The following is a 13,304-nucleotide window of genomic DNA, read 5'->3' on the forward strand; positions in this document are numbered from 1 at the left end:
TGTAAAGGATGGGGTTGATACAGGCGCTGAGGTAGAAGAGCAGCAAGGAAACGATGTTGAAATACTGGCTGAACACGTACATGTCGACGCCCCCACTCAGCTGTTGGAGAATAGATTTCGGCCAATGTGGAAAGGCAACCAACTGAAAGCAAACACCAGGACAATCACCGATTACTGCTCTTCTGGCCAGGGAGTATGGGATCGGTTAGCTCACTTGGCTGTACCGCAGGTTTGGATACAAAGTGGCACAGTTAGGTTCAATTCCGCACCGGCTGAGGTTACCATGAAAGTGCGATCTTCTTAACCTCTTCCACCTACACAAGCATGGTGACCCTCAGGTTAAACCTACCTCTATTCTACGTTTTGGTAAAACAATGGCGACTTTACATTGACCTTTTTAATGTTGTCCGTTGTACTTTCTGGCGGAGGGTCATCCTTTAGTATTGCTAACGGCGGGAATGCCAGAGCGCGTTTCGAATCTGTTGGAGATGGTCATGTTATTTCAATTCTGTACACGTATTTACATTAAGCTGGCTGTAAACTCGTAGTTTTAGTATATTCTATTTTGATTCCACTTTTGCGCTTTCTTGACTAACACAGTAAAAGATTGCAATCCAATTTAAGCCAATTAGCAATTGTTCAAAAGTTAGAAAATCCAGTGGGGATGCAACAAATCTGCATTTGACGTGAAAATAGCGAGCGTTTTAATAAAAGTACAATTTGACGATTTACACAGACGATCTCAGAAATGCACAGTCTGTATTTACTAAATATAACACTTTCTCCGTTCGTTTTCCCCCTGTCATTCCGTATCTCCGGCAAATGTATTCACTATTTCCCTTGGCTGATTCAGACACTAGTACTTGTCCCTGTCCAGGCTGAAGTGTCGTCTCTGATGTCCCGGGTGCTGAAGGTAGACCACGGCCGAGCTTGGCGAGAGAACAGCAGCTTGCGAGCTGCCATTCTGTATTTTTTGGACATGGCGTTGTAAAGGATGGGGTTGATACAGGCGCTGAGGTAGAAGAGCAGCAAGGAAACGATGTTGAAATACTGGCTGAACACGTACATGTCGACGCCCCCACTCACAGAGCTGTTGGAGAATAGATTTCGGCCAATGTGGAAAGGCAACCAACAGATAGCAAACGCCAGGACAACCACAGCTGCAAAGACAGATAGTTAAACATTGCCATTAATTACAGCACAGTTTTATTGTGGAAACCCTATTTTAGAGTAGTACAACACAATAGCTCCGTGGGCATCATTGTCTGCAAACAAAGCATACAGCAACTCGTAATGTATAAATAAGAGCTACACCTTCAACTCTATTGTACCAAATGCACGCATGTTTTGGTTCATTCAATAACCAGACAATCAATCAAGTCTGTTTTTAAGATAGGCTGTTGCAACGCTGCAGGCCCGGAAGCAAAACAACTGCGTGTGGAAACAAAAACTAACTGAACAGATTTCTGATAATATGTATAAATTAAACTTTCCAATAATCGTTCCTAATACAGATTTATAAGGAAAGGGCTGGACGACTAGATTTTAAATGTTTGGAGAACTAAACTGAATAACATGAGAACTAATAATCTGACCGTTATCGCGTTCAAAGTGGTACATTCAAAGCCCTTTCCCAGTCACTGGACATGTCATTCATTCAGGATTTTACACCAGTTATTTCTGGTCAGAGTGCAGTTACAGGTTTGTTTGGAAGATTGATCTGAAACATCAATATCTCTTGCCACAAATGCTGCCAGGTGTACTGAGTATTCCCAATACCTTCTGTTTAATCCTCTTTCCCGTTTTCAACTTTTTTTTTACAACTAGCAAGTCTAAATTATTTTGAAATTAATAACACCACTGGAAGAGACAGCATGAGTGGGACTATTTCATCTGCTGGCCGAAGGGCCTATTTCCGTGCTGTACATCTACTATTTATGACTCTAACTGTTTCGCTTAAAAGATGTGCAATATTCGAATCCACACACCTTAATGTGATTGTTCAGGTTAATGTAAAACATGATCAAAAGAGATATATTCTGTAAAATGACTCACTTTCACCAGAAGTCTCAGCCTGTTTGGCAGCCAGTTAAACAGTTTTGTAGTCACTATGGTGACATGTGAAACAGGGTAGGCAATTTGCACACAAACTCTCACTAACAGCGACCAGGTAATCTATGATTATCAAGATGACTAAGTAGTAAATCCTGGCCTGAAAATTCTCTCGAACAGGACAATGTGGAGCGTTTATATTCAACAGAGCAGCAAAATGGCCTGTAGATTTAACAATCCATAGTCTGACCCCCAGCAGGACCTTGATCTTTGTGGTCAAGCCGAGGGTCCGACTTGAACCTGCAGCCTTGGAACTCAGGAGTGAATTTGCCGAGTACTCTGCATCATTATATGATGCGCAACATACCTGGCGGTGATTTGATTGCATTTGAAATTTGGGCAATTTACAATTACTAGAGAGTTTTAAAGTTTGTACCTTTGGGCCATTGGATGAAAGTATTGTAAACCAAACTCTGCACAACTTGGTGATACATATTTTGAAGGCGAGATAGTGCAATGGACGTTATCTGGGCACAGACTCAGAATCTGTTTCTGCTGTTATCTAGCGGTACAGCCGGACTTACCCAAGATTTTGACTGTCTGTCTGTGATGAAGCTCTCGGTTCGCAGCATTCGGACCCCCGATCTCGTCCTTGCTTTTCCACAGTTTCCTTCCGATGAACCCATAGAGGAAAGTGAGGCAGAACATGGGGAAGAAGAAATAGATGGTGGACACCCAGATCATGATGTTTAAGAGCCCCGAGCTGACGGCATATTCGGTGTGTCCACACATATCATATTCCACCCCGACCAGGAGAAAGAAAGGTACAGCGGACAGTAAGGCCAGAGACCACAGCAAGGCGATAACTGATCTCACTCTTCGCTTGGTGATGAACACCTTGGCTTTAAGAGGGAAGCAGATGGCGAGGTACCTCTCGATGCTCAGGGCAGTGATATGCAGGATTGACGCGAAGGTGCAGCCTTCGTTAATGTAATGGTAAAACCTGCACAACAAATCCCCCAAGAGCCAGGGCTTGTACTTCCACAGGCGATACAGGTCAAAGGGCAAACACAGGAAGATGAGCAGGTCAGACATCGCCATGCTGGACAGGTAAAGGTTGGTGGTCGTCTTCATGTCCTTGTACCTTCTTACGACCAGGATTGTTAAGGTGTTGCCGGTGACCCCGAGGATGAACAGGACGATACAGAAGGTTGTCACAGGCACCAAAATGGAGACAGGAAAGAGAGGGCACGATTGGTAGTCACAACGAAAGTGCGGTGGCAGCGTATAATTATCGTTATGGGAAATATTTTCCATCCTGCACGGGGTATCGGTTCATTCAGATATCCTGCAGCAAACTGCCCGGATTGGCGGTGCCTGCAACTATTTCGTAAGGTCCCTGTCTCACACTGAGGAGCTGCCTGGACTGAAGTTTACTCTCCAGGTCTTTCATTGGAAAGTGTACTCTCCTCAGACAATGCTTTAAGCATACAAGCAAAGTCTCCGGGCGGAACAGGCGCGATCTGTGTCTCTCTTGCACCTGACTTGCACAGGATTGAACCGACAACAAAGTTTCACTCAGTTTCACTCAGTTCCCATCTTGCTCGGTTTAGCTTCTGGCGTAGAGAGGGAGGGACCATTGCGTCGGCGCAATTAAAAAATGATTAAGCTTCCTCCTGGTAATACATCGTAACCCAAGTCTTTGCAATAGAGAGTAGAACGCGAAACTCTAGAATTGTCTGCAATTCTACAAGGGAACGCATTGGCTCAATTTCTCAGTTCTCTCTACACAGGTGGAAGTTGCATTTTTTATACACATTTGTCCATCACTGTTCTCCATAAATCAAAATATTAATGAACAGACATCGGAGCTTCACGTTTTTGTAATTGATGTAGCTCAAAGGCAGAATGTAAGAATTCTGAAAAGAACCGAGACTTTGAAAGCCACATGAAGAAAAGCAATGTTGTAACAATGTCCAAAGTTGGGAAATACTACAGACATCAAACAAAAGTTGGGAAGATTTTTTTCCCCCACTGGAGTGGAATGATTTATTGAAATACTTAGAAACCAGCCAGACATCCCTCTCTGAAACCCATGATTGAAAGGTTGGCCTTAGACTCAGTTCAATTGAATTAAGACGAAAATCAAAATGTTTTAATCTGAGACTAACAATCGCAAAAATAAAACCGATGTTTGGAATCCGAAATTAAGAAAAGAATCTAAACAGAAAACTCTCACCATTCAGTAACGTCTATAGAATTCCATAGAATCCTTTCGGGCCAACAAGCCAACACCTACCCTCTGGAGAGCATCTCACCCAGACCCATTCCCCTACCCTTTACCTGTAACCCTACATTTCCCAAGGCTAACGCAACTAACCTACACATCCCTGGACACTATGGGCAATTTAGCATGGCCAATCCATTGTGTAACACAGTGCCAGACAATGACATTCTCCAACAAGAGGGAGTCTAGCCATTGCTTCTTGGCATTTAATGGCATTAACCAGTCTTCCGCTATCAATATCCTGGGAGTGGTTGACCAGAAACTGACTGGAACAAACGGCAGTAATACAGCGACTGAAAGACCAGGTTAGAAGCTAGGAATTCTGCAACAGGTCAGTAAACTCCTGATTCCCTAAAGCCCGTACACTATCTACAGTATTAGATCTAAATCAAAGAGTGTGAATAGAATGCTTCTCTCAGTAACGCAAGAGCAGCTCTAACAACACTCAAGAAGCTTGACACAATCCGGGATAAAGCAGCTCATGTATTCGGCACCATCACCATCTTAACATTTACTCCCTCCAACACTGGGATATTGTGTTTGCAGTACACCCCATGTACAATATGTTAATGTTGATCTTGCCTAGCGCACGTCCTGTGCATTGTAACCTGTATATCTTACTCTATGTTTTGTTTCACCCAATGATCTGCATGCTCGCAATTGCTCGCAAACAAAGGTTTTCACTGTACTTATGTACACGTGACAATAAATCAAGTCAAATAAAATCAAGATGTACCACCGCAATTCAAACCACAAACAGAGGTTGAGGGCAAATGGAAACACTTCTACATCCCCCTTTCAAATCACCACCAGTCGGATTCAGAAATATATTGGTGTTGCTTCATCATTACTGGGTCAAAATCATGAACTCCCTTCTTAATAGCATTGTAGGAGTACCTTAACCATTCAAACTGCAAGCAGTTACAAATCCAAAGCAGGACTGAGGTTTTTAACTTATCATTCCAAAATGTGATATTTAGAAGAAGGCTGTTACAGCCAAAGATGACTGTGATATAAAGTGAGTGGTTGCCTGGAAACAAAATTCATACCTACAAGAAAATGTAGCTTCAAAGAATACCTCTTCAAAAGAGGAGGGGAAGAAAAATCAAAACAGAAACTGGACTGTGATTTCTTGTGTCTGCAGAGATAATGAGAGATTGATTTACCCCGGCTCAACAGCAAGCACGCTCTTGCTGAATATGTCCCAAACTGCAGACACATTTTGTGTGTTTCCCTTTCAAGAACAAACAAGGATAGAGGTTAAAAAGCCAGTTTCAATTTTACTGGAGTCTAGCAGTGGAACTGAACAATCTTGTGTACCAGCCTAGGTTTGAACATCAGTGTGCTGTGATGGTCAGAATCAAAGAACTATCTCCAAGTTACTCCTGTGGTGCAAGTAAAGACCCTCTCTCGCTCTCTGAATGCTGCATGCCAGTTAAAAAAAAGAAATAGGACAAAAGAACCTCCCACACCCCCCAAATCCTAACCAGTCCCAGCACCCTGCTGCCAATCCAGACCCAATGCATTCCCTTCCTCATGAGATTCAACATCCCCACCTGGCACTCTACCCCCACAAACCCATGAAATGCCACACCCCCTCAGCATTCGACATCCAACCCTCCTGAACCCACTTGGCACCCTTCCCACCTAAGCCAACTGTGCCCTGCACTCTTACCTATCTGTCCCTCATTTACCTAAGTACTTACTCTCTCATCAGCTGTCTGTGCTTCTGGACATTTAAATGTGAAATATAGCACAGTTACTGCTGCACAAAGTGGGCGTGGTTTCAGCTGCCAATCTTCTCTGCTGACTGAGAAGGTCTCTGGACAGGCTGAGGGACTTGAAGCTGTTTTTGTTAGAGAGAAGAAGGTTGAGAGGTGAATTAATTGTGTACCTTTTGTTAATATAAGGCTACTGTCGATGAATTTCCAGGGCACATGTCATCAGAATGTAAATGTATGTTCTTTTCACCCAATCAGGAGTGGATAAATGATTGATTGGAATTTCTAGGCCAACATTTCAGTTAAATGACCTTTCCTTAGAACCATTCCAAATATCAGGGATTATGACTATTGGAATAAAGAATTTGTACTTACATAGTTCCTTTTACATCTTCATATTGAAAAGTGATACCCAGCCAACAAAATGTTCGGTGTTGAGAAACAAGAAAATGTAGCAGCAATGACATATAGAACACAGAACAGTACAGAGCAGGACAGGCCCTTTAGCCCTCGATGTTGCGCTGACCTGTGAAACCAATCCGAAGCCTATCTATCCTACACTTTTCCATTATCATCATATATTTATCCAATGACCATTCAAATGCCCTTAAAGTTGGTGAGTCTACAACTGTTGCAGGCAGTGCCCCTACTACTCTCTGAGTAAAGAAACTACCTCTGACATCTGTCCTATAGTTATCACCCCTCAATTTAAAGCTATGTCTCCTCATGCTAGCCATCACCTTCTGAGGAAAAAGGCCCTCACTGTCCATTCTATCTAACCCTCTTATTTTCTTATATGTCTCAATTAAGCCACCTCTCAACCTTCTTCTCTCTAACAAAAACAGCTTCAAGTCCCTCAGCCTTTCTTCATAATACTTTCCCTCCATACCAGACAACACCCTAGTAAATCTCTTCTGCACCCATTCCAAAGCTTCCACATCCTTCCTATAATGCGGTGACCAGAACTGTACGCAATACTCCAACTGCAGCCACATCAGAGTTTTGTACAGCTGCAGCATGACCTCGTGGCACTGAAACTCAATCCCGCTACCAAAAAAAGCTCACACACCATCTGCCTTCTTAACAACCCTATCAACCTGGGTGGCAACTTTCATGGATCTATGTATGTGGATACCGAGATCTCTCTGCTCATTTACTCTGCCAAGAATCTTACCATTAGCCCAATACTCTTTATTTTTTTTGCTCCTTCCAAAGTGAATCACCTCATACTTTCCTGCATTTGCCACCTCTCAGCCCAATTCTGCAGCTTATCTATATCCCGATGTAACCTGTAGTATCCTTCAGCACTATCCACAACTCCACCGACCTTAGTGTCATCCACAAATTTACTAACACATCCATCTACACCCTCATCTAGGTCATTTATAAAAATGACAAACAGCAGTGGCCCCAAAGCAGATCCTTACCGTACACCACTAGTAACTGAACTTCAGGATGAACATTTCCATCAACCACCACCCTCTGAATTCTTTCAGCTAGCCAATTTCTGATCTAAACTGCTAAATCATCCTGAATTCCATGCCTGCGTATTTTGCGCAATAGCCTACTGTGAGGAACCTTATCAAATGCCTTATTGAAATCCATATACACCATATGAACCACTTTACCCTCATCCACCTGTTTGGTCACCACCTCAAAGAACTCAATAAAGTTTGTGAGACATGACCTACACTTCACAAAACCGTGTTGACTATCCCTAATCAACTAATTTCTCTCTAGATGATTATAAATCTTATCTCTTATAATCTTTTCCAACACTTTACCCAATCAATGTAAGGCTCACTAGTCTATAATTACCTGGGTTGTCTCTACCTCCCCCCCCCCCCCCCACCTTCTTGAACAAGGGGACAACATTTGCTATCCTCCAGTCTTCTGGCAGTGTTCCTGTACACAATGACAACATTATGTGTGACATAATCTTATAGACAGCACTACAGTAAAAACCAAATCATTTTCTAACAGTGATTTTGGTTGGGTGTTGGCTGTGGATGACAGTTGATTGGAATTTGATATGTATTAAGATACAGGCAGCAGAGTTTTGGTGTCCTTATATTTCGAGAAGGTAGAATATGGGAGGCAGATCAAGAGTCCAATGGAATAATTAATTAGCAGAGTGATAAGATGTGCTTGAGGCTTTCAACTTCAGATAAGCTGAAGGGAGGCTGATTTGGTTGACACTATGGATACAGAAATAGGTGATTCAAGCTGTGTGAATATACGGTCAGAAGTTCATCTCAGTGTCAAATTTCAAACCAAATTTGTGAAGTATTGTCTGGGACGGATAGAGGTTTTGGGCAGGAAACCAAAAGCAATGACTTCACTCTTCTCAATATTTAATAGGAGAACATGTTTGCTTCTCTAGTACTGGATGCCAGACAAGCATTTTGATGATGTCGGGAGAGTGGAGATATTGACAGAGGTGCTGGTGAGTTAGAACTGGGTGTCATCACCAAGCCAGACTGGATGATGGTCGACAGTGGTGTTCATAAAGGTTCAATGTTAGGATCACTTCCATTTTTGATAAAATAACTCAGGCATTTGAAGACAGAGCAAAATTTAAAATTCTATTCATTATATTGAACTTGGAAGTGTGGCAGACAGCAAAGCTGATTCCAAATCTACTTGTCAAGGGCAGATAAAGATAAGCAACAAATGCTAGCCTTGTCAACAACACTCAGATGCTGTGAATGAATGAAAAACACATGGCTCATATACAAAGTGTGCTTTTTAATTTTGTGCACCTATTCTAAGCCAATAACGATGTGATGGGATCGATCTAAATAAGGTCTGGTTTGCCAATTTCAGCACTAATTGTATTTTCTCTATTCCGTACTCATTATAATGAATTTATCTCATGTCAGGAGGTATCTAATTATAATCGATAAATTGCTTTCAACCAATATTAAATGTGACACATGAGAATAAGGTTTTGAGGATTGTGCAAAACTGCAGGTTTAAAAACAACAGCAAACTTTTCTTATGATAAATGCAGTGATAAAGGAACATGCAATAAAATGTAGTTGTTATTATAGCATGTGCTAAAACTTTCAGTGAGGTGTCATTTCTTTTGGTATAGCTTCAGTAGGTCTGGACAACTGCCATATGACTCAAATTTCAGTGAATTTATGGTTTATATTATTGCATGATCATTTAATTATAAACCTTGCTGTATTTGACATCTAATTTGTGATTATTTGGCACAGCAATCTCCAAAATATTCCTCTGTACTAATGAATATTTGCCCTTACACAGTCCCCACATCCAATCACTTAAAGATCACCAGTGAGACCCTGTCACAGATTTGAACAAATTAAAGCTTTACATAATTCAATAAGTGGACAATTTATATATTTTATATGTTTGAGAAACAATTATGTTGACTGGGTAATAAAGGGAAGGGCATGTTGAGATATATTAACAGCAGGTTGGAGGCCTCTTCAGCTATGGGATCCGTGAGCGGATACAGCTGCTTTGGAGCTTTGCTGGGTGGAGATGCCAACTAAGATCACATTGCAGGTGAATATTGTAGACATGAATGAGTTAACAGCCCTGAATTATCTTTCTTTATTGAAATTTATATCGATATGTCAGATGAAAACATTCTCAGCTAAACTGAAATCCACCCAGTTGAATATAAAGAACAAAGAGCAAAGAAAATTTACAGCCCAGGAACAGGCCCTTCGGCTCTCCAAGCCTGAGCTGAACCAAACCTACTGTCTAAATCTGTCGCCCAATTCCTAAGCATCTGAATCCCTCTGCTCCCCATCTACTCATGCATCTGTCCAGATGCATCTTAAATGAATCTACCGTGCCTGCCTCTACCACCTTTGCTGGCAATGTGTTCCAGACACCCACCACCCTCTGTGTAAAGTACTTGCCACGTGTATCCCCCTTAAACTTTTCACCTCTCACCTTGAAAGCGTGACCTCTCGTTATTGAATCCTTCACCCTGGGAAAAAGCTTATCTCTATATACTCTGTTTATGCCCTTCATGATTTTGTAAACCCCAATCAGGTCCCCCCTCAATCTCCTTTTCGCTAATGAAAACAACCCTAACTTACTCAACCTCTCTTCATAGCTAGCACCTTCCATACCAGGCAACATCCTCGTAAACCTTCTCTGCACCCTCTCCAATGTGTTCACATCCTTTTGCTTATGTGGTGACCAGAAATGTACACAGTATTCTAAATGCAGCCTAACCAACGTCGCGTACAATTTTAATATGACCTGCCAGGTCTAGAATTAAACTTGCCTAAACGCACCACCTCACATCTGGCTGGATTGAATTCCATCTGCCAGTTCCTCGCCCAACTCTCCAGTCTATCTATATTCTCCTGCATTCTTTGACTGTCCTTTATGCTCTCTGCTACTCCACCAATCTTTGTGTAAACTGCAAACTTGCTGATCATACCAACAGTGCCCTTTTCCAGATCATTTATATATATTACAAACAACAGTGGTCCCAGCACTGATCCCTATGGAACACCACTGGTCACCTTTCTCCATTTTGAGAAACTCCCTTTAACTACTACTCTCTGTCTCCTGTTGATCAACCAGTTCTTTATTCACCTAGCTAGAACATGCTGCACACCATGTGACTTCACTTTCTCTATGGGGAACCTTATCAAATGCCTTACTAAAGCCCATGTATATGACATCTACAGCTCTTCCTTCATCTATCAACTTGGTCACTTCCTCAAATAACTCTATTAAGTTGGTAAGGCATGATTCTATAAGTGACATATATATGGATGTAACATTAGAATTCTGATGGCAACTGCTCTGCAAATTTCATTCATGAACCACAAAAAAATCTGGCATCAATTTTACTTTGATATTTATCAAGGTTTATGTATGTTTTCAATAGATACATCTTCCCGTTTTCAATATAAAAGTATTGATTCCACATTGTGATGATACAATTATACCACCCTAATTTGAAACTAGATTATTTTTTATTTGAACAAAAAACAGTTCATGCTGTATCTTACTTGGACTTGGCAATTGTGTCTGGTTTTCTGCTGATTTTATATACCGTCATTGCTATTCATATTAAGAAGTGCATCAATGTTCATTCAATCCATTAGATGCTCCACTTTCACCATTGATTGCTAATGCCAACTCCTGGGGAAAGTATAATAAAAAGGAGATAAAGAAACTGTGACCATCTTGAAGGAAAATTCTGCGAGTTTCAGTCAGTTTCCAGGTATGACTCTAATGCATCTCTAATTACACTGCAACTAATGTCCTTCCTTTTCCACCAAAAAACCTCAATTTTCTGAGGAGCAGAAAACTTAAAGGGATAAGAAATGACATTGCCATCATTTAAACTAATTCCAAAGGTTTCAGATTTCATAACTCACTCAAACTCTTGTAACACTCAAGGATAATTTCTGCCAAAAATGTACATTATCTCTGAAGGATTATAACATGCTTTAAAAAAATTTTTCTAGTTCTGACTGAGATTGCTAATTAGTTTTGGATGCCCATGCGTTCCAGGAACTTAATAGCCCAATTTATCTGATGTGGGAACCTCACAGCAGCTGACAGAAACATCCCAAGTCTGAGTTGGATTTGAATCTGGAGCAACCCAAAGCCAATGTTTGATCCACTATATCCAATTGTTTCTAATCAATCTGTTCAGACAGGCGGGTCTTAAACAAAGACTGTCTGGTCCAGAGGTAGGGACACTACAGCTGCACTGCTAGACACCCTACATTATCATTTTAAGATAACAATTTGGGTTTCAAAGTAGTTTGAGTGCATAATGATTATGTCCACAACTATTCTTTGAATTAAGCACTCCTAATGATACAAATATTATTACCAATGTATATATTAATTGATCTGACTTAGTTTAGTTGCTATAATGAACTTTGTGATACACAAATGTGAATAAATTGTTCACAGTTGGAGAGGGTTCAAGTAACAGTTAAGAAAAGTAAAAAATAAAGGGGGTTCTTCTTCACACAAAAGATAGTTGCAGAATAATAAAGGGAAAAGTATGGTGGGATTCAGCAAACAACGTGCTGGGTCTCTTAGATGGAAATGATGTGGGATATGATGAGAAGCAAATGATGTGGTTGAACGAGGAACAGACTACTTGAGTACTATAATATTTCCTATTCTTAAAAAAGTTTATATTCTATTTTTCAGAACCATTCTTTTGAATTTGATATTCAGCCAGAGGAGAGATAGTTATGTCAGGGAATCATAAACCCTGTTCTGTAAATAACATTGTACTCCAGTATTTTAGATTTGCTGAAAGTTATTCTTCAATTATTATTATCTTTTTTAGTACGGTAAACTTGATTTTAAGGAGTTCAAGTGAGAAAGTAAACCACTTTCCTCTAGAATGCAAATCTGCATTCAGTCATTGGCACAAAGGCAACTGGAATCAACCACAAACATATTTAAGGATAGCCCTGTTCTGTTTCCATTTAAAATGTAACAGGGGAGATTAATGCTCAAATCTCACTATTTCACACTGGAACCAGAGACTCAAGAGTACTTATTTGCCTTGTTAAAAAACTTGTAGTACCAGAATTTTAAAGTTAATGTTAATGCAACATCAGGTAAAGATTGCATGTGGGGGACACCATTATGATGAAAAGCACAAATAAAAGGAAAAAGAAGAGAATTCTGAAAATTGGAAATACATAGATTATAAATGCATAGCCAACGCTACAAAAAAAAAGACACATTTGGCTGTAAACTTACCTGAAACTTTCATCTAACATTGACCTTTACAGATGATTAGATTAGAACCCTACAGTGTGGAAACAGGCCTTTTGGCCCAACCAGTCCACACCGACTCTCTGAAGAGTAACCCACCCAGACCCATTTCTCTCTGACCAATGCACCTAACATTATGGGCAATTTAGCATGGCCGCTCCACCTAACCAGTACATCTTTGGATTGTGGGAGGAAACTGGAGCACCCAGAGGAAACCCATGCAGACACAGGGAGAATGTGCAAACTCCACACAGACAGCTGCTTGGGGCTGGAATTGAACCTGGGACCCTGGTGCTATGAGGCAGCAGTGCTAACCACTGAGCCACCGTACCGTATATGATGACATATACTACATGTATTTCTTGTCTTTGCTGCTTTTGTTTCTAATGAGGGGTCTTGTTTAACCAGCTGCTCTAATAAATCTGGACACTAGAGGGTGTTACACTAATTAAACAAATTCTCAATAGGGAGATGTGTAAACAGCAACC

At 40.9% G+C, this 13,304-nt stretch overlaps 1 protein-coding gene across 1 annotated transcript; it reads right to left on the reverse strand.

Moving 5' to 3' along the window:
• Nucleotides 1-563: 563 nt before the first annotated feature.
• Nucleotides 564-3,607, reverse strand: LOC122555535 (growth hormone secretagogue receptor type 1-like). The gene is made up of 2 exons (XM_043701559.2): nucleotides 2,637-3,607; nucleotides 564-1,160 (listed from the first exon to the last, which is right to left on the reverse strand). Exons 1-2 carry the CDS (start codon nucleotides 3,367-3,369, stop codon nucleotides 850-852), a joined length of 1,044 nt encoding a protein of 347 aa, XP_043557494.1. The 5' UTR covers nucleotides 3,370-3,607; the 3' UTR covers nucleotides 564-849.
• Between the last annotated feature and the right edge of the window lie 9,697 nt (nucleotides 3,608-13,304).

The sequence above is a fragment of the Chiloscyllium plagiosum genome, unplaced genomic scaffold, assembly GCF_037043375.1.
Source record: "Chiloscyllium plagiosum isolate Xiang-an unplaced genomic scaffold, Cpla_swu_hap1 HiC_scaffold_12, whole genome shotgun sequence".
NCBI lineage: Eukaryota > Metazoa > Chordata > Chondrichthyes > Orectolobiformes > Hemiscylliidae > Chiloscyllium > Chiloscyllium plagiosum.

Bases quoted from the DNA above. Each gene is read 5' to 3' on its own strand.
- LOC122555535 (XM_043701559.2), bottom strand. From the start codon at position 3,369: ATGGAAAATATTTCCCATAACGATAATTATACGCTGCCACCGCACTTT. The intron at 1,161-2,636 runs GTAAGTCCGGCT...CTGTCTTTGCAG, and splicing joins ACAGACAGTCAAAATCTTGG to CTGTGGTTGTCCTGGCGTTT.